Source organism: Mobula birostris, chromosome 8 (assembly GCF_030028105.1).
Source record: "Mobula birostris isolate sMobBir1 chromosome 8, sMobBir1.hap1, whole genome shotgun sequence".
NCBI classification, from domain to species: Eukaryota; Metazoa; Chordata; class Chondrichthyes; order Myliobatiformes; family Myliobatidae; genus Mobula; species Mobula birostris.
In genome coordinates, this window is record NC_092377.1 from 94,599,406 (window position 1) to 94,621,816 (window position 22,411).

The 22,411-nt window shown below is 48.4% G+C and overlaps 1 protein-coding gene across 11 annotated transcripts in view; it reads right to left on the reverse strand.

Annotated features, from left to right (window-relative positions):
• Window positions 1-13,587, reverse strand: part of tmem178a (transmembrane protein 178a) — a 54,069-nt gene extending 40,482 nt beyond the window's left edge. For 10 of the 11 annotated variants that reach the window (XR_011886884.1, XR_011886885.1, XM_072265702.1 and 7 more), the window contains exon 1: window positions 12,911-13,587. Coding sequence is in view for 9 of the 11 variants with exons in the window: in XM_072265702.1 (XP_072121803.1) it covers window positions 12,911-13,271 (361 nt within the window). In the remaining 2 variants the exon portion in view is untranslated. Of the gene's footprint in view, window positions 1-1,993; window positions 2,169-12,910 lie in introns of all 11 variants that reach the window. The other variant, XM_072265701.1, reaches the window with a different exon arrangement.
• Between the last annotated feature and the right edge of the window lie 8,824 nt (window positions 13,588-22,411).

Genomic DNA, 22,411 nt, shown 5'->3' on the forward strand with positions numbered 1-22,411 from the left:
TCTCCCTCTCTCCCTGCTTTACCTTTCTTACTCATCTGGCTTCACCTGTCACTTTCCAGCTACCCTCCTTCCCCGCCCCCCCCACCCTTTTATTCTGGCATCTTCCCCCCTCCTCTTCAGTCCTGAAGAAGGGTCTCAGCCCAAGATGTCAACTGTTTATTCTCCTCCATAGATGCTGCCTGGCCTGCTGAGTTTCTCCAGCATTTTACATGTGTTGTTCTGGATTTCCAGCACCTTGCAGACTTTCTTCTGTTCCCTATTCTCCTTTCCTTCTGCGAGTAGAACGAGAAGAGTCTGCCTGGTGCTGCCTGGTATCACATGAGCTTCCCCTGCTCTGCACCCCGCCAATGTTCCCAGAGACCAGGGCCCAGGCATCAGCACTGGTCTAGCTGCAGCACCAACCATTCAGCTCTTCACTAACCTACCCTCTCCCGTTTGAAGCCTAGCATCCAGCCCCTCACTCTACAGACACACGAGCAGTGCAATCAACAATCGGTGATCCCACAGTATTGCAGAATAGAATATTCATCTGACGTTTGGTGATTACATACCTTGCTATGCAGTGGGCTTTATTTGAGATGTCGGCCATGTTCTTGGTGAAGGGGTGAAGGGTTATGGGGAGAAGGACGGTGAGTGGTGTTGAAATTAAAACCATCACCCGTGTTTGAATGGCGGGGAAGATGGCTGGATGGACTAATTCTGCACCTGTATCTTATGGCCTTGTTGTAGCAACACAATTTCATTGAAAGTAGTGGCTTGGATTTTCTGAGACACGTGTGCCAAAGTTTGCCGCTGTTATCCCCCACAGTAGTTTGCACTCATGTACCAGACCCAAAGAGCTGGAGGTCCAACCTTTGAAACTTCTCAGGCTGCAGATGCTGGAAAGCTGAAATAAAGACGGGGACCACCAGCAGCTCTCAGCAGGTCAGGCAGCATCTATACAGGGAAAAACCGAGCCGGTGTTTCAGACTGTTGGTGATAGACAGCAGGGCAGACGACTGCATTCCAGTACTCGATTTCTGGTGGAATTCAGTGTGGAAGTGGGAAGGGGCTTAAAGCATCCAGTTTATAGCCCGGACTTGCTGAAGAGCCTTGTGTCAGGTGGTAGGAAAGGGCGAGGGGAACCCTATCCTTGCTATTACGGCAGGAGGATGGGGTGAGGGCAGATGCACAAGAAATGGAGGAGATGCCAGTGAGGGCATTATTGATAGCGGTGGAAGGGGACCCTCCATTCTTCGAGGAAAAAAACAGGGCATCTGAGATGGAAAGCCTCATCCTAGCAACAGATGAGGCAGAGAGAGAGGAACTGAGAGAAGGGAACAGCATTTTTTCAAGTGACAGGGTGGAAAGAGGTATAGTCAGGATTGCTGTGAGAGTCAGTAGGTTTGTAAAACAGGTTGGAGACAAAGAGATTGAGAAAGGGGAGGGAGGAGTCAGAGATGGCCCAAGTGAGTTTAAGGGCAGGTGGAATTAGGAGGCAAGGTTGGTGAAATTGACGAGCTCAGCATGGCTGCATGAAGCAGCGCCAATGCATTGGTCAGCATGGCACAGGAAGAGCTGGGGGGCGATGCTGGTATTGGCTTGGAGCATGGACTTTTCCACATAGCCAATGAAAGGGCTAGCATAGCTGGGACCCATGCAGGTGTCCATGGCTACACTCTTGGATTTGGAGAAAGTGGGGGGAGCCAACAGAGAAATTGTTGAGGTGAGGACCAGTTCAGTCAGATGGAGGAGGGAAACTGGTTTAGGTCTGTTGTCAATAAAGAAGAGGGGAGCTTTAAGGCCTTCCTGACAGGGACAGAAGTGTCTACCACCAAACACATCTTTCCCTGCCCCTCTGCTTTCTGTAGGTGTTCCCGCTCTACATGACTCCCTTGTTTATTCATCCCACCCCCCCAACACTTATCCCTGCAAGCAGGACAAGTGCCACCCCTCCTCCCTCAGCACTCCAACCAGTCCTTCCAGGTGAGTCTGTCGAGCTCATCTACTGTACCTGTTGCTCCCGGTGCAGCCTCCTCGATGTTGGTGAGACCTGACGTAGACTCGGGGGACTGCCTTGCTGAGCGCCTTCGCTCTATCCTCTGCAAAAGGCAGGATTTCCCGGTGGCCACCCATTTCAATCTGCCTTGCCACTCCCATTCTGACGTGCCGGTCTACGGCCTCCTCTGCTGCAATGAAGAGGCCAATCCCAGGTCAGAGGCACAACCCCTCATGTTCCATCTGGCAGCCTCCAACCAGAAGGCATAAACATTGATTTCTCTAACTTTCAGTGATTTGTCCCCACTCTCTTCTTACGCTTTTTCCTTTCCCTATTCTCCATCTGGCCTCTGCCCCCTTCCTTTTCAGTCCTGATGAAGGGTCTTGGCCTGAAACATCACCTGTTTTATTTTTCTTTCTCTCCATAGCTGCTGCCCTAACTTACTGAGTCTCTCCAGCATTTTGTGTGTGTGGCATTGGACTTCCAGAATCTTCTGGATCTCACATGTTTGTAGTTATGTTTACAAGTTGTTTCAGTTGGGAGTACTAGTGTTTAGCTGGGACAGGAAACCCGGGCTCCGTCTGTTCCAGAGGCACAGATGGACAGTAGAGATCTGCAGTATGATACAGAGCTAAACGGGAAATTCACTTCTTGCCTTGGACGGCGTTTCTCCTCCCTCCGACACCAGTGGAATAGACTGACCGGTTCATCGCTCTGGAGCTGCTAAGAGGAGTCTGATGTGCACTAAGGAGCTTTGTTTGCTTAAATCTGCAGCAATACATGGCACATAAAGTAGAACAAGTGTGACTTCAGATTTATGTATCACATGTACATCGAAGCAAAGCACCCTCCCTTCCACCCACCCACCCTCATCGACAGTCCTCACGCCCCAGGACAGGCTGTCTTCGGTCTCCAGCCTCCAGTGGACTCGTGGGTTCACAGACACCGGACCTTCAACTTCTCCAGTGGACTCACAGCCATTCCGGCTTGAGCTCTGAGCATTGGGCGTCAAAGTCTGGACTTCCAATCGACCTTCCGTCTTAGGTCTGGGCCTCTAATTGACCTTTGGGCTTCGATCAGGACTTCCAATCGACCTTCGGGCTTCGGTCCTTGGAATCAACCCCAGGGCTCATCGGTGACGACAACCGAGGAACCAAACGCCGATCTCACTGGTGTGCCAGCCATCATCCAACCATGCGCGTCGCTGGCCTTTAAACTCCGAGTGGAGGCTTAGAGTCTGGCCTGTCCTCTAATTCCACCACATGCCCGTCCCTAAACCCTAGCCTGAACCCCCTCTGTCCCCAAAACCACCCCATGAACACCAAAAACCCCTAAAAAACTGGAAGGGGACTGCAGCTTGGAGCTGTCCTTTCTGCAGTGCTGTGCCACTACATAAGGTCTGAAAGACTGTGTACGCTTGTCTATTCATTACACATAAACACACCTCAGTTCTTATTATTTTTAACCCATTTGTGGGTTGTAGTAATTAACTTGTTGAAAAGCAGAAAGGAGAGGACTTGTACTTAGGGAGTTTCAAAGCCAGTATGTTGGAGAGTATTGCACTGTTAGCTGTATCTGTGTGACACGTTCCTGCAGCTGGATGTAAAATGGGGTTTCACAGGGACCCACCAGGTTTCCTGCCCTATATTATACTACAAAGTTACATAGAACATAGAACAGTACAGCACAGTACAGGCCCTTCGGCCCACAATGTTGTGCCGACCCTCAAACCCTACCTCCCATATAAGCCCCTACCTTAAATTCCTCCATTTATCTGTCTAGTAGTCTCTTAAACTTCACTAGTGTATCTGCCTCCACCACTGACTCAGGCAGTGCATTCCACGCACCAACCAGTCTCTGAGTAAAAAACCTTCCTCTAATATCCCCCTTGAACTTCCCACCCCTTACCTTAAAGCCATGTCCTCTTGTATTGAGCAGTGGTGCCCTGGGGAAGAGGCACTGGCTATCCACTCTATCTATTCCTCTTATTATCTTGTACACCTCTATCATGTCTCCTCTCATCCTCCTTCTCTCCAAAGAGTAAAGCCCTAGCTCCCTTAATCTTTGATCATAATGCATACTCTCTAAACCAGGCAGCATCCTGGTAAATCTCCTCTGTACCCTTTCCAATGCTTCCACATCCTTCCTATAGTGAGGCAACCAGAACTGGACACAGTGCTCCAAGTGCGGCCTAACCAGAGTTTTATAGAGCTGCATCATTACAACGTGACTCTTAAACTCCATCCTTCGACTTATGAAAGCTAACACCCCATAAGCTTTCTTAACTACCCTATCCACCTGTGAGGCAACTTTCAGGGATCTGTGGACATGTACCCCGAGATCCCTCTGCTCCTCCACACTACCAAGTATCCTGCCATTTACTTTGTACTCTGCCTTGGAGTTTGTCCTTCCAAAGTGTATTGCAACCGAGTTATTTTAGAGTCATAGAGAGATACAGTGCAAAAACAGGCCCCTCTGCCCATCTCCCCCTTGCCAGCCATTTACACTAACCCTACACTGACGCCAATTTACTCCTGTTAGCTCACTTCCCACTCCACACCCGAGGTTCTGCCACTCATGGGTACCCTAGGGGGCTATCTGCAGGGGCCAATTAACCCAGAAACCCAGAGACAGGCCCATTGGCTCGTCTAGGCCATGCCAACCCGTTATTCTGCCTGGTCCCAGCGGCCGGCAGCTGGACCATAGTTCCCCACAGCCCTGCCGTCCAAGCTTCTCCGCACCCATCACTTCCGCTAGCGGCTCGTTCCGGGCCCTCACCGTCTTCTGAGCGAAGCTGTAGGCTGCCCCTCAGATATCTAACCTTTCACCCTCAACCTGTGACCTCCAGTTCTGATCGCACCCACCCTCAGTGGGAAAAAGCCCGCTTGTATTTACCCTATTTATACCCCTGGCAGTTCAGCACAGCAACACGCACAGTTCTGAGAGTGGGGGGAAGCGGAGCATCAGGGGCAAATGCAAGCCGGATGTCTCACGGGCAGCAGCCGAGCTCAGAGTTGAACCCAGGCTCTGTTGTTCGACAGCAGTGGTGTCTCATACCAGCGGGCAGACGGCTGCCACTCTGCCCTGCGCTGCAAGCCACCCCTTTTCATGCCGGCCATCCATCGTGTCTGGTCTCTCTTGCCTTCACAAGGGTGCGCTGAAGCCGGTGCACCGGGAGCAGTGGGGCGGAGGGCTCAACATAGGAGCGAAACACAGCTCGTCGCTTTGGCTGCGCTGGAGAGCGCCGAGGAGCGACTGGTTGCTGAAACGTGGAGCAGAACGCAGTTGACGACGTGGTTCTCCATTTCTGAGTGTCACACAGTGCAGGCAGGGGCTCAGCTCCGCCTGCGCTTGTGTTAAATCTGCCGGATGTGCCCGGAGCCGCAGTTCAGCAATAATTTTCAAGGCACTCGCTAGACATCTATAAATGGTTCAGCACGCGTGACTGATGCATGAGAAGTTTTGCTGTGAAGCTGTGAAAATAGCTGCGACACGCTTGTAAATTAATCCCCTGCTGCATCCATTTACCGTACAGACAGCCACAAAGGAGCAGAGCCTGGTGCTCGGCGGGACGGCTCACTGACAGCTGTCAGTCTGAGAGACGAGACATCCCAAACACCAGAAATTACCCAAGAGAAATATAATGGAATGCAGATAACACTGAGAGCACACACACACACACACACACACACACACACACACACACACACACACACACACACACACACACACACACACACACACACACACACACACACACAAAGAAGGCACTGTGCAGGAATCAGCATTGGTTGAGTGCGCTCTGTGCTCTGGAGGTTGTGGATCCAGGAAAGCTGAGTACCTCACATCACTCCGATTAGATCTCAGTTGATGACCAGTGACTAGTGGTGTTCCTCAGGGGTCAGTATTAAGACCACGACTTTTCACATTGTTTGTCAATGATTTGGATAATGGAATTGATGGATTTGTGGCAAAGTTTGCGAATGACACGAAGATAGATGAAGGGGTAGGTAGTGCTGAGGAAGCAATATGATTGCAGCAGGATTTTGACAAATTGGAATAATGGACAAATAAGTGGCAGATGGAATACAGTGTTGGGAAATGTATGATAATGCATTTTGGTAAAAGGAACAATAGTGCGGACTATTATCTAAATGGGGAGAAGGTTCAAACATCAGGGGTGCAGAGAGACTTTGGAGTTCTCGTGCAAGACTCCCAGAAGGTTATGTTACAGGTTGAGTCTGTGGTAAGGAAGGCAAATGCAATGTTGGCATTTATTTCAAGAGGAATACAATATAAAAACAATGAGATACCGCTGAGGCTTTATAAGACACTAGTCAGGCCGCACTTGGAGTATTGTCAACAGTTTGGGCCCATATCTTGGAAAGGATGTGTTGTCGTTGGAGAGAGTCCAGAGGAGGTTCACGAGGATGATTCCAGGAATGAAAGGGTTAACATATGAGCAGCGTTTGGCAGCTTTGGGTCTGTACTCACTGGAATTTAGAACAATGTGTGGGGATCTCATTGAAACTGTCGAATGTTGAAAGGACCTGATAGGGTGTATGTGGAGAGGATCTTTCCCATGGTGGGGGTACTGTATCCAGAATTAGAGGGCACAGCCTCAGAACTGAGGGGCGACCCTTTAGAACAGAGGTAAAGAGGAATTTTTCTAGCCAGAGAGTAGCAAATCTGTGGTATGCTCTGCCACAGACTGTGGCCAAGTCTGTGCGTGTATTTAAGGTGGAAGTTGATCATCTCTTGATGAGTCAGGGTATCAAAGGATGTGGCGAGAAGACAGGTGTATAGGGTTGAGTGGGATCTAGGATCAGCCATGATGGAATGACAGAGCAAACTTGATGGGCTGAATGGCCTAATTTTGCTCCTATGTCTTATGGTCTCATCTACCTCTCCTTTCAAGTGGGCTTAAGCATCTTGGGACACTGGTTGGAAGTTCTCCCCTTTGGCGTCCTGGGAAATATCCTCCAAATGAAGGGCCGAAGTGAACACCAGTTGGGCACCAATGGGCCTGATGCCTCTGATCTAGATCCTGCACCAGGCTCGTTTCTACTGTTCACTCCCACATTCGCATCTGTACAAACCTGGACTGGGTGCAAAGTGCCCGTCTCTCACAGGCTCCAGTAGTGCAGTGAGGACAACCAGCTCCCCAAACGGCCCCAAAGCCCTGTCCCCACCTTCTCTGGCTACAAAGGTTCTGAGCGATTTTTTAAAAAATGAGTTTACGAGTCTCCAGCTTCAGACACAAAAGAAATTATTACAACTGGTGAATCTTTTCAATGTCAGCAATTATTCAGTATTTCATAAAAATAAAAACATAAAATTAACACTAATAAATATCAAGCACATAAATTATTAAGTACATAACCCTAGGGGAAAATAGTTAACGCCCTAATCCCTAGTTAAACAATAGTCTCTGTGCTCCCATGGCGAGATCCGAGAGGTTATTTCCTTCTGCAAAGCCTACAGAAATCTGGAAAAGTGAAACACTGGCACTGGACTCCTTGTGGAATGTTCCAGCAGGGTAGGCTGACAGAGTTGGCACTCTCAATCTGTCAGCCAGTCTGGTTCTTCCAGATCCGAGAGTGAGCATGCTAACTGCTGCTAAAACAAAGCAGCTCCATTTGGAGTGGTTGGCATTGTCATTCCTAGCTACTGACAACCACTGGCATCAACCAGTGATTTGCTCAGAGCCATCAGCATTTTCCCTCCACAACCGTTGGCTTTAGCCAGTGTCAAAGATCAAAGCAAGTGCAAGAGCTGGTACAGTAACCCAGTGAGAAAGCAACAGTATCATCACTACCCTTCCATGACCTCATCAAGGTTAGAGGTTTGCGTGCCTCAATGACCTATGTTGGCTGGAGTCAGGGTCTTGTGCTTTGGCTCTTAATAGGGTCACCCATGCCAAACAGGTCAAAGGGTAGTGGCCAGACTAAGAGTGGTCCACCGATCCTCCAGGTTTCGAGGAGGTGGTGGGGGGGGGGGGTTGGTGGTGAAGTTCAGCTCTGACTGGTAAAGCAGAGTTGTTAGGGAAACAGCAATGAGGAATCCTACGTGCTGCTGGATTGCGGATGAGTTGCTACCACCCCAGTGTTGTGGGCTCTTAGTGGTTGATGAGGCCAATATGGCCCACACAGACTCTTCCACAGATGAGGCAAGAGGTGTCAGAGGGGTGGTTAGTGGGGCCCCCTTCACCCCTTACACAGGGTCTCTGTGTGCTTCTGGTGTACAGTCTCATATGCTCAACACCAACCCAATGCTCCTTCCCGCTTCACGGCCCAGAGGTTCCCAGGCATCAGTGCAGAAGGAGCATTTGAGCGGATCACTTTGAATCTCTTCCACACGACACCCCCCTCATAATCACTTCCCAGGGCAGAGTTTGTACAAATGACGTGGTCTGCCTGAGAGAGTGGAGTGTCTCTGGGGCCTCAGTGTGGGGGATGTTGGGCTTGGGAGAGGACACTGCTGTTGGCTGGTTTACCTAACATCTCAGAGGATCTGTCTTCGGCCTGACAGATTGGTGCAATCACAAAGAAGGCTCATCAGCAACTCTACTTTGTTTGCAGAGATTTGGTATGTCACCGAAGTCCCTTATAAATTTCCAAAGATGTACGACGGAAAGCATTTTGACTGGTTGACTGATTCCAGAGCACAGGATTGAAAGAGACTGCAGAGAGCTGTAAACTTAGCCTTCTCCATCATGGACACCACACTCCCCACCATCAAGGGCATCTTCAAGAGGCAGGGCCTCAAGAAGGCAGCATTTATCATTAAGGATCCTACCATCTGGGACACGCCCTCTTCATCAGGGAGGAGGTACAGGAGCCTGAAGACCCACACTCACCAATTCAGGAACACCCTTTCCCCTTCATCAGATTTCTGACTGGTCCATGAACCAATGGGCACTACCTTGCTAGTCCTGTTGAAGGGTCTCAACCCATCAACTGTTTATTTGTCTCCATGGATGCTGCCTGACCTGCTGAGTTTCTCCAGAACCTTGTGTGCATTACACAACCTTGTTATTTATCTTATGCTCTATTAATCTATTTTTGTGACATATTAATAATTTTCATGTATTGCTCTGTGCTGCTGTGCAGACAGCATTGATGGTAAATCTCCAGGGCCTGGTGTAGGTATCTGGGTCTCAGAAGCACACCAGAGGACAGCGATCAAGGCTGCCTGGTGGATCTTGAGCTTTGGGCCTTGTCTGGAGTTCTGATCTTCAAACACATGTTTCATGAACCAAATGAGGGTTGTGTTAATGCACTAAAAGCAATGGTGGGTTTCACCACTGATGGGAGGAGGCTCCCAAGATATTAGAAGTAGTTAATGTCTTTCAGATCCTTGCCACGATAACCTGCTCAGCCAATAACAGCTTGAGCCCCACCCAGTCTCAGACATCAACAAGCCAAGGAGCTGGGCCTCTCGGCTGTCTTTGACATCAGGGCAGTGTTTCACTTTGAATGCATCCCAACACCCTGGTAGCAGTAAAGGCAAGGGGCAACAAAAGGGGGGGGGGATGTCATTGGCGAGGGCCAAACTTCAAAATAAGGAAGATGGCTGTGGTCATTGGTGGTCGATCATCACCCAGGACACCACTGAAGAGAGGTCCTTGGGCCAGTATCCCAGGTCTAACCATCCTCCACTGCCTCATCACTGAACTTCTGTCTACCAGGAGGGTGGAGGTGGGGTTTGTTGACCATTGCACAGTGTCCAATTCTATTCACAACACCTCAGTATGCAGCAAGTCATAAGGCACTACAGCATAGGAACAGGCTCTTCAGCCTATCTAATCCATGCCAAACTCTTAATCGGTCTAGTCCCATTGACCTGCTCTCAGACCATAGCCCTTCATATTCCTCCATCTACGTACTTATCCCAATTTCTCTTAAAAGTTGCAATCACCACGTCCACTGGCAGCAAGCTCCACACTCTCACCACCCTCTGAGTGAAGAGGTTCCCCTGAATCATTTCACCTTTCACCCTTAACCTATAACCTCTAATTCCAGTCTCACCCAACCTCAATGGGGAAAGCCTGCTTGCATTTACCCTATTTATACCCCTCATAATTTTGTATATCTCTGTCAAATCTCCTCCCATTCTCCTACATTCCAAGAAATAAAGTCCGAACTTTCAACCCTTCACTATAACTCAGGTCCTCCAGTCCTGGCAACATCCTTGTAAGTTTTCTCTATTCTCTTTCAATCATATTGACATCTTTTCTGGAGGTAGACAGCCAGAACTGCACACAATATGGGCCTCACTCTCGACACCATTCAAGCAGGGGCAGGTAACTCTGGTGTCACTAACCTGACCACTTGCGTGAAAGAGTCCCGCCACCTCCCCTTGACCACTGCTGACTCTCTCACTGTCACCACCCTGGCAGGAGATGGGGAGACGGGGGGGAGGGAAGATTCACCCCTTACCAGAACAGTCACATAAATACTGTGGTCACAGTGAGCAGATCAGAGGCTGGCTATCTGCAACTCTCAACAATGCAAAGTCTTTGCACCATTGACAAGGCACAAGTGAAGAATGGGATGGACGCTCCCCACCTGCCAGGATAAGTGCAGCCCTGACAACTCTACAGCTCTGTAAAGCTGGTCAGACCACGCTTGGAGTACTGTGTTCACCTCTGGTCTCCTCATTACAGAAAGGCTGTGGAAGTTTAGGGAAGGTGCAGAGAAGATTTACCAGACTGCTAAAAAATTGCTGGTGAACGCAGCAGGCCAGGCAACATCTATAGGAAGAGGTACAGTTGATGTTTCAGGCTGAACCTCTTATAGTCATAGTCATAGTCATACTTTATTGATCCCAGGGGAAATTGATTTTTGTTACAGTTGCACCATAAATAATTAAATAGTAATAAAACCATAAATAATTAACTAGTAATATGTAAATTATGCCAGGAAATAAGTCCAGAACCGGCCTATTGGCTCAGGGTGTCTGACCCTTCAAGGGAGGAGTTGTAAAGTTTGATGGCCACAGGCAGGAATGACTTCCTATGACGCTCTGTGTTGCATCTCAGAGGAATGAGTCTCTGGCTGAATGTACTCCTGTGCCCAACCAGTACATTATGTAGTGGATGGGAGACATTGTCCAAGATGGCATGCAACTTGGACAGCATCCTCTTTTCAGACACCACCATGAGAGAGTCCAGTTCCATCCCCACAACATCACTGGCCTTACGAATGAGTTTGTTGATTCTCTTCCTATAGATGCTGCCTGGCCTGCTGCGTTCACCAGCAATTTTTATGTGTGTTGCTTGAAATTCCAGCATCTGCAGATTTCCTCGTGTTTGCCAGACTGCTGCCTGGATTAGAGACAATGTCTTATGAAGATAAATTGAGCAAGTTAGGGTTTTTCTCTTCGGAGAGACAGTAGATGAGAGGTGACTTGATAAAGGTGTACAGGATGATAAGAGAGGTAGATCAAGTGAACAGCCAGAGACTTTTCCCCAGAGCAGAAATGGCCAATACGAGGGGACATAATTTTAAGGTGATTGGAGGAAAGTATAGGGGGAGTTGTCAGAGGTAAGTTATTTACATAGGTAGTGGCTGGGGTGTCGAACACCCTTGCCCGGGGCGGTGGTAGAGGCCGATACATTAGGGGCATTGAAGACACTCTTAGACAGGCACATGGATGATAGAAAAATGGAGGGTTATGGAGGCCGGAAGGGCTAGATTTATCTTGGAGTAGGTTTAAAGGTCGTACAGTGCTGTAATGTTCTATGTTTTAACACTCGTGAAAACGGCACCATCCAGACACACGGCACCTTTCCCGGAGAGTTGAAATGAGGGCCCTCATTTCAGGTGAGAAGGGCTCATTTCAGAGGAGATACGAGGGGCAAGCTTTTTTTACAGATTGGTGGAGACAGGTGCATTAGCAGCTTTGAAGAGACACATGAGTGCGAGGAAAACAGAAGCACAAGGACATAGCGCGGGCAGAGGGGATCAGTCAGGTCGTCCATTTGATTACTAACGTAATTGTGGGGCCGACAGGGCTGTTCTGGGCTGTCCTGTTCTATGCTCTAAGGCAGCCCAGTTGATGGCTCCCCATCCACTGCGGATGCATAGGTTGCCTCCCCCACAGGCACAGAGGTCATGGTCGCCTTGCCGGAGGTCCAAGCCCGATCTAGCTGCGATTTAGTTGCGACCGCGCGAATCATTCACAAGAAAGACTGAAGTTGGTTGTGCCAAGCCGCCGCCAGGAAGGCCAAACCCAAGCAGGCGCTTCGCGAGCAGCACCACCTGCAGCCTCCCCGCCGATCTGAGGTAAATTGCGGCTCCTTCACCGTGGCCCGGTCTAAGTCCCAACACTGAGCAGCCCCGTGGGATCATATTCTCCGGAAAGACAGCGGGGAGCTCACCTCTATCTTTTGGAGGATTAAAAAAAACGCAAAGCCCGAGATCCCCGTAAAGAAAAGAGTAAATGAACAAAATAATTATTTGGCGTTTTCCGTTCAGAACCGTTGATACAATATCAGCCATTATCGTCAATTGAAAAGCTTTCATTAAACAACTCCGAAACGTTGTATATCGCACACCATGGCTGTGTTTCTAAGATTGTGAAGCCCTGACAGGAGTTCCCAATCTTTTTAATGTCATGGACCAACACTATTAATCAGTGTCCGTGGACTCCAGATTGGGAAGACGCCCTGCCGGAGGTCTAAACCCTATCTAATTCCAATTCTTTCTTGTACAACAAGACCCGCGCATTAAAAGTCACACCGGCCGGAGTTCCCGATCCGGCTGGCGTCTACCTGGTGGATACCCGATTTTACCACCGGCTCTGACACAGCCCAGGAACTTGGGGCTGGACAGGACCGCAGTGCCCCGATCGCGCTTAAACCCGATATAGGAGCGACATCCCAATGCCAGATTGGGACGGCGGTGGGGAGGGGGGAGAGGTCCTTACCTCTGGAGACGAGATGATCGATATCGGGGTCCACGCCCAGGTAATAACATTTCCTCCACAGCCCGGTGTGGGTGGCGAAGAGCGGGCGCTCACAGTCCGACTCCAGGACTCCCAGCCCCGGCACGGAGCGCCAGGCGGTGGGCGAGTCCGGGACTCCCGCTGGCAGCGAGTCGGGGGCTTCCCGGAGCGGCAGGCTCGACATGGGCATCAGCCGCCGCTGCCCCGGGCCGCCGCAGCTCTGCCGGTGCCGGCGGGTGTCCGTGCCGTACCAGTGGTCGGTGAAGATCGCGGTTGTGAGCAGTAGAAGGGCGCCGACGCTCAGCGCCAGGCTGCCTATGCTGCTCCAGCCGCGGCTGCCCATCCTCCGAGCGGCCCCGGTCACCCCTCGCTGCCTTTGCGCGGTTCAGACGCTTTCCCTTTCATCTGACATCCGGACGGTGGAGAAGAGGCTTCCAGGGGCGGGGGGGCGGCTTTCTCTTTCTTTCTCTCTTCCCCCTACCCTCTCTCACTGTCTCGCAGTCTCTCTCTCTCGAAGTCTCACTCCGAGTGCTACATCTGATCTCTCTCCGCCGCTCTGCTTAGCATCCACCTCCCTCGCCTCCGCCCCCGCACACACCGAGGCGGCAGAAACCAACAATACAGTGTTCCAGCGCCGGCTGGACGCGGCGCGCTATGGACCCTCGCTACAAAGGGCTTTCGACCCACCTCCGAGACACGGGATGTGGCGCCGAGGGAGTGTTTCACTGTCTAAAGGTTCCTCCTTGGGGGGCGAGGGGTGGGGTGAGGGGGACTCTATCAGACGGCTGGAAAAGATAACTCAGGTTCAAGTTCATTGTCATACCCAGCGGACAAAGTCGATGAAAATTAGCTTTGTTTTCACGACCTTCAATCACATAAACTTAAATTGACATTAATTGTGTCTCAATACTTTTACAGGAAAGTAGTTGTCTTCGGTATTCTGGTCTGAGTTATACCTTCATTCTACACTATTTCTGCCCAATATTATACCCTCAATTTAAACCATAAGACCACAGGTCATAGGAGCAGAATTAGACTATTCAGCTTCGAGTCTGCTCTGCCATTACATCATGGCTGATTTATTATCCCTCTCAACCCCTCTCCCGCCTTCTCCCCGTAACGTTTGACACCCTTACAAATCAAGAAGCTATCAACCTCCACTTTAAATACACCCAATGACTTGGCCTCCACAGCCATCTGTGGCAATGAATTCCACAGATTCACCTGCCTCTGGCTAAAGAAATTCCTTTTCATCTCCGTTCTAAAGGGGCGTCCTTCTATTCTGAGGCTGTGCCCTCTGGTCCTAAAATCCTTCACTATAGAAACCATCCTCTCCATCTCCTCTCTATCTGGTTCTTTCAATATTTGATAGGTTTCAATGAGATACTCCCTCATTCTTCTAAACTCCAGCGAGTACCCCAGAGCCGTCAAACACTCCTCATACGTTAATTCCCACAATCATTCTCCTCTGGATCCTCTCCCTTGCCAGTGCAGAGGTGTGCTCAACAAGAGTTCATCAGCCTCCCAACACCAACTGTGACCAATGTTGTGCCCTAAACTCACACAGCTCTGGCCAATAGTGGGCCCTCAACCAGTACCAATTCTGATCGACACGATACTGACAGCCAGCACCACCTGTGAGCAGTATTATACTTTCAATCACGATGAACTGGCCAACATTAGAAAGTGGTGGGTACAGCCCAGGCCAGCACAGGCAAAGCCCTCCCCACCATTGAGCACATCTACAAGGAGCACTGCCAGAAGAAAGCAGCATCCCTCATCAGGGACCCCACCGTCCAGGCCACGCTCCCTCCTCACTGCTGCCTTCAGGATGGAGGTACAGGAGCCTCAGGTCACACACCTCCAGGTTAAGGAACAGTTGTCACCCTTCAGCCATCAGGTTCCTGAACCAGCGTGGGCAACTTCACTCACCTCAATATTGAACCGATCACTGAACACGGTCCATGGACTCACTTTCAATGACCCTACAACTCATGTCCTTAGTAACATTTATTTATCTATCCAATACTCAAGGCCTCACCTTGAGTATTGTGAACAGTTTTGGGACCCTGATCTTAGAAAAGATGTGCTGGCATTGGAGAGGGTCCAGAGGAGATTCACAAGGATGATTCCAGGAATGAAAAAATTATCATATGAGGAACATTTGATGGCTCTGGGTCTGTACTCGCTGGAATTCAGAAGGATGAGGGGGGACCTCATTGAAACCTTTGAATGTTGAAAGGCCTAGACAGAGTAGATATGGAAAGGATGTTTCCCAAGGTGGGAGAGTCTAGGACAAGAGGGCACAGCCTCAGGATAGAGGGGCGCCCTTTCAAAGCAGAGATGTGGAGAAATTTCTTCAGCCAAGCGGTGGTGAATTTGTGGAATTCATTGTCACATGGAGCTGTGGAGGCCAGGTCATTGGGCGTATTTAAGGCAGAGATTGATAGGTTCTTGATTGGACATGGCATCAAAGGTTACAGGGAGAAGGCCGGGGACCGGGGTTGAGATAGAAAAAAAAGGATCAACCATGATTGAATGGCGGAGCAGACTCGATGGGCCAGATGGCTTAATTCTGCTCCTATGTCTTAATGGTCCTATCATCATTATTTTGTATTTGCTCAGTTTATCTTCTGCACACTGGTTGCTTGTCTAACTTTGTGTGCAGGTTTTCATTGGTTTTATTGCATTTCTTTGTTTTGCCATGAATGCCCACAAGAAAATCAATCTCAGGGTAGCATATGGTGAAATATACAAACAAATTTACTTTGAACTTTGAATATCATACCCTCCACCAACACAAACAAAGTTGATGTAGTATTTGCCTCACTTCTACCTACAGGAGCGAGGTGGCGGGGTGGACATATGTCTCCACCAAAGGCGGTGTAAGGCTCTCCTTCCCTCCGCTAGCCTGCAGGTCACCCCTGGGCAAGGTGAGGCACCTCCTTGGTCCCTCTGATTGGGGGCTGGGGGCGGGGACCGCGATCATCCAAGGGACGCGAATGTCACTGGTGCCCCGGGGAGAGAATGCTGAATTCTTGTTGAGCACAGCTCTGTGCTGGAGGAGGTGTCTCAGGGCAGGTGAGGGAGATGGGGGTGGGGGGGGTGGGAGAAAGAGGGAATATGTAGGGGTGGAAACCTGAAATAATGCTGGAAAAACTCAACCAGTCAGGCAGCATCCCCGGAGAGAGAGCTAGTATTATAAACACAAGAGATTCTGCCGGTAGTGGAAATCCATGACATCATGGAGGATGTCAGCAGATCAGGCAGCACCCAACAGTCAACACTTAGGGCCAAGGACTGGAGAGGAAGGCGGAAGGAGCCAAGATAAGAAGGTGGGGGAGGGGAGGTGTACTAGATAGCAGGTGCTAGGAGAGTAATAGACCTTGATTGAGACACAAATGGCCTTGCATTGGGACATTCTCTTCGTTCTGCCTACAACTCCTCCTTCCCTGCAGCTCACCAGATGGCCTACTCCTGCTCTTAATTCTTATGTTCTTTCCAAGTGTGAGGAAATGTGGTCGATTTGTAATCAATGCATTTGATTGATCATTGACACCTGCTGAGGCTTGATAAGGCGTTGGTCTTGGTGTATCATGAGCAGCTTTTGGCCTCTTATCAAGGAAAGGATGTGCTGGCATTGGAGAGGGTCCCAAGAGGGTTCACGAGAATGATCCTGTGAATGAAAGGGTTAACTTAGGAGGGACATTTGAGGCTCTGGCCCTGTACTCACTGGAGTTTAAAAGAATAAAGGCGGGGGGAGCTCAATAAAACTATTGAATTTTGAAAGGCCTAGAAGGAGTGGATGTGGAGAGAATGTTTCTTCTTGTAGGGGGGGGTCTAGGATCAGAAAGCATGGCTTCAGAATACAAGGACATCCCTTTAGAATGGGGATGAGAAGGTATTTCTTGGGCCAGAGGGTGGTGAATCTGTGGAATTCATTGCCACAGACAGTTGTGGAGGCCGAGTCATTGGGTATACTTAAAGTGGAGGTTGATAGCTTCTTGATTTGTAAGAGTGCCAAAGGTTATGTGGAGAAGGAAGGAGAATGGATTTGAAAGATATAGTAAATCAACCAAGGTGGTCAGACTTGATGGGTTGAATAGGCTAATTCTGCTTATTTGTTTTATGGTCTTATGGTAATATCAGCTATCCTTAAAGACCACCTGACCTGCTGAGTTATATTTCTGTTTTTATTTCGGATTTCCTGCATCTGCAGTGTTCTTTTTGTTCGTTTTTTTTGGGATACAATTCAGGATTATTTGTTATATTACCTGAGAGTGGCAAGGAAATAAATTTCAGCCTGGGGCAATTGTCAAGTTCCACCCAGTGCACATTTAGGTCCTGACACCATCACTATGACAACCGCTGAAAAAAAAATCAAGGCAAAACACCATAAGGAAACAACAGATTACACTGCTATAAATATTTCAACACACCCCCTTCCCCTCTGTCCATATGAACTGGGAATTCAGTGGGAATACATTTCAAAAATCTTTGAAAGGAATTCCTTTTTTAATGTAACATGCTACTAAAGATGCACAAATGAGATTATAAAGTGTGCAAATATTTAAGATTACATTGAGATCCCATAAAATTAAGACATTTAATTGTCTGACGTAACAGGGCAAGTTGATAAATAGGTGCAAGGGTCCTCTGAATTTAACCAGCCGGTGGCGTAGTGGTATCCGCATTGGACTTTGAGGTGAGTGGTCCTGGGTTTGAATCCTGCTGGCTCCTTGCACGCTTCCATCCATGCTGGGTTGAGCATCGAGCTAGCAACTTGGCCTTGTAAAAAACAGACAATGCTAATGAAATTGCAAAGGTTGCCACCTGACGCACCACAAGGCAGGGAGAAGAACACCAAACAAAAAACAAAATTCTTTGAATTTAGAGCAGGGGCATAGAGTACAAAGGGAAGGAAGCTAAGTAAAAGGTGATCGGGGTGCTGTGATTAATTTTGATGCCACACTTTAAGAAGGATGTGAAGCCTTAGAAGACCACAAGAAGGAACCCAGGGACAAACATTGCAGTGAGGTGAGAGAAACTGTGGCTGCTTCAGAGAAGGCAACGTTCCAACGGTGGGAGATAACACCTTGAATGATTTTGGCAAAGAAGAAATAAAGTAAGGAACAGTTTCCAGTGTTAGAAAACACAGGTAGAAGGTGAATGGCAAGATAATCAGAGGTGATATGAGGCAAATTACTTCTATGTGATGAATGGTTCTGATCTAGAGGGTGCTGTTTATGGGAAGGAGATTTTAAAAATGCCTTTCAAAGCCATTAGATATATCAAATCGAGTTTTTCATCATGTGCACAATTGTGGCAAGGTACAGGTAGAATGAAAAATTTGGTTGCCTCGCCATAATAAGCAGGTAGTTGAGACAATGCACAGAATATAAACTATATATAAGTTACATAAGACAGTGATGAGAGATTAAAAAAAACAGTGCGAAAACAAGACCTTAGAGCAGAAAATAACCACAGTCAGAGACAAGACCATGGCAGTGCCAGAGGTGTCCCGTAGTGTTCCGTTGCTGAGGTAGAGCCAGGGTTGTGCTGGTCAGCTCAAGAACCTGATGGTTGTTGGTAAAAACTCAGAATGGGGACATTTGTGAGGCTAAAAGAGGCATGGTGTGAGTGGTGGAGGTGGGGGGGGGTGTAGAATGGGACTAGCTAGAAGGTTAGCAGAAGTTCAGTGGGCTGAATAGTCATTGTGCTGTCATCGTGTCACATGTGAGTAAATTAGATTATGAGGACACTCAGTCCTCGTTTATTGTCATTTAGAAATGCATGCATTAAGAAATGATAGAATGTTCCTCCAGAGTGATATCACAAGAATACACAGGACAAACCAAGACTAAAACTGACAAAACCACATAATTATAACATATAGTTTACAACAGTGCAAAGCAATATCATAATTTGATAAAGAGCAGACGATGGGCACGGTATAAAAAAATCTCAAAGTCCGATAGACTCATCATCTCACGCAGGTGGCAGAAGGGAGGAACTCTCCCCGCCACGAACCTCCAAGTGCTGCCAACTTGCCGATGCAGCACCATTGGAAGCACCCAACCGCAGCGGACTCTGAGTCCGTCCGAAAACTCCGAGCCTCCAACCAGCCCTTTGACACAGCCTCTCCGAGCACCATCCTCTGCTGAGTGCTTTGACCCCGCCCCGGCCGCCGAGCAACAAGCAAATCCGTGGACTCAGGGCCTTCCCCTCCGGAGATTCTGGACCACACAGTAGCAGCAGCAGCGAAGCAGGCATTTCAGAAGTTTCACCAGATGTTCCTCCGTGCTCTCACGTCTGTCTCCATCAAATCAGGATTGTGCACGGCACCCTACTTGACAAATAACAGACATCACCACCGGAGTGGCCGCTGCGAGCTGCATCGTGTTGCCATCGCCTCCTCCCTTTTCCACGTACAATGAAGGCCTTTGTATAAAGAGGTTTTAATGTGCCACCATGTCCCCGGGTACCCCCTAGGAGAGATGCAGAGGAAGTCTGATGACATGCAAGGGGATGTTGAACAGGTGAACAAGTGCTTGCTGGGGGTAGAAGATATGTAGAGAGATGTACTGCACAAGCACAGATCCTTCAGCCCACAATGACCACTCCAATCCCATCACATTTTTCCAAATTTTCCCCAGTTTTCTCCAGATTTCCCATCCTTCCACTGATCCTACACATCACCTACACACTAGGGAGAATTTACAGGGTCCATTGGCCAACCTGCATGCCTTTGGGATGTGGTGTGGATGCTGTCCTAGGCAAGGGTTTTTATATCAAAATAAACTTTGTTCCTAATAAAACTATTATTTACAGGAATAAACTATGCACTCTCCTTTACTCCTACAGTCATAGTCAATGTGTTACGTAGTGTTCTATTACATTACGTAAAGCCAATAGGAATGCTGCCACTCAGGTGAGCCTCTGGGGTGGTACACTCGAGGGGCTTCCGCATCCAACCCTGCCCCCATACTGTGGTCCTTCCCCACCAACCCCTTACGGTGGCTGCACCAAACTTCAGTTGCGTCCCTCAGCACATTCTCCTGCAGCCTGGGATGAGCCAGTCAGCAGCTTGAAGTGTTAGCAGACCAACAGGTTCTGGGCAAATTAAAGGGCATCTTTCTCCAGGATGACGATTTTCCAGCAGCATGTGTTGTCCACCTCTGTGTATCCCTGCGAACAGCCTGTAGATCAGAAAGTCTGGGATTAACCATGGCATAAGCTCTTGCATCTTTCTCCACAGTCCACAAAGAGGTTAGCAACCGTCTCTTTACTACAGCCATCTGCAGGCAGCGTGCAGGGGGAGTGATACTCCAGGCATTCAGGAAGGACATGACTGGGAGGGCCCCTCTCACTGCCTGCCAGACAAGGTCTTGGTGCCTGTTGGTGAGGTTTGGCAATGAGGCATTCTGCCAGATGGTTTGGGCAGTCTGCTCAGGGAACCACCCCACTGTGTTCATTGAGTCCTTCTCCTGCAGTGTCTGCTGGATGTTCCTGCTGACCACTGCATGATGGACCTGTGGTCAAAGGTGTGGATCTGGAAGAACTTTTCCATGAAGGACAGGTAGTCCAACACCGTCCAGCTGACTGGACATTGCCCAGCAATGGGGCCAGACCCGTCCTTCACAATACTGGGGTCAGGTAGAACCTTGGCACGTAGTGGAACTTCATGCCCACATATTTAGATTGCACATACAGCCTGATGCAGCTACACACAAAGTTTCAAAAATCAAAGTAAATTTATTATCAAAGTATATATATATGTCACCACATACAACCCTGGGATTCATTTTCTTGCGGGCATTTACAGTAAATTCAAGAAACACAATAGAATCAATGAAGGATGTTATGTTTGTTCCTAATGAAGACAAACTTAGCCTGGGTAAATGGTAGAACGTTTTATTTACAGAATCGATCCAGCTCGACACTGAACACATGGAACTATCTCACCAATATCACTTCCAGTTCCAGATGAACCACCCCCATTGCCCACTGGAAACTGAAGTTCTTTATTATGCTCATATTAATAAAGTCTCTTATTCACACAACAAGTTTCAATCAGTCTCTGTGGTTGTTTAATGATCCTTTTTGGTCTGCTGTTTGTTTCCACAGGTTTATTGCTTGCATTTGACACATTATTATTTGTGTCTTTCTGAGAACTCTGTTCAGCATGTTCATTTTTTACATCTGCTGGTTCCTTTGGTGTATTGACAGGTGACGGGTCACAGTTATGGATTGGAATGTGAGGTCATAGATCCACACAGTTTCTTCTCAGTGGCGTCTCTCGCTCTGTCTGGATCTGGTAGGAATGTGGAGCTACTTCCTCCTGCACATACCCTTGCATGGACCATGTGCCAGAATCGTGATCTCACATTCGCTTGTGATCTCCAGGCTTCAGGACTGGTCGGCTTTCCCCAGTCTTGTTGTCTTTAGTCTTTCTCTTTAGCCAATTTCACCTTGTTTGCTCCTTTAGGTGTCAACAAGTCTTTGCGCACTGGAAGGTTAGTGTGTATGCGTTGACCCATCAGGCATGTTTCCCATGTTTCTGGCTGATGTCTTGGTTCATTCTTGGCCAGTACGTCACTTCACGAGCTCAACGTTTGCATTTTTCCTCATCAAGATGCCCTTTATGCATGTTCTAGTGCATTTCCTTGCATAGTGACACTGGAATCACAAACCTGTTCCCTTTGAAGACCATATCTTTCACTACTGCCAGTTCAACTCTGCATGCCCAATAGTCCTGAATCCACATTGGACATTCGTTCTTAGTTGCTGGCCATCCTTTCTCTATTGTCTCTTTGAGTACTCTCATTGTTTCATCTGACACTGCTGCTGTCCTAATCTTCTCTGTTCCATCCGGAGATACTGGAATGGAGGCAACAATCATGTCAACATAGACCTGTATATCAGCATTCATCTCTTGGTCATGTGTTGGCAATTTAAAATGCTCTCCTGATGACCTTGTTGAGATTCTTGGGTCTAAACATATCTACAATACTACATTTTCTTTTGCACAATGATCATTGAGCTCACTCTATCTGTTGGCTCTTCAATTTTCTGTTTGACATTCATCCGTTCCACACATGATAGTTCTTGTTTAAGTTTGTCTGAACTTCCCGGCATGCACGGACAACTGAAGCTACTGCCTCATCTATGTGAATTTTGTGTACACCAGGTAAGCATCCAAGCCCCTCAAAGACATCTGTGTACTCTTCATGAGTGTTGTGTGGTCATATTTGGTCTGTGAAGCCACTACGAAGACTCTTTTCACCAGGTTGAGATTTTCACATGCACTCAGACCTAATATTGGCTGTAATTTCTTTTCTACAATCAGTAGCTATGGCTGCAGGTGCTGCTCCTTGTGCTTGAATGTCCCTATACAGCCCCCTTTTACCAGAATGGTCTCTCCAGTGTAACCTGTCACTTTTAACTTCACTAGGTAAATCTTACTCTTTACTGTGAGAGTCT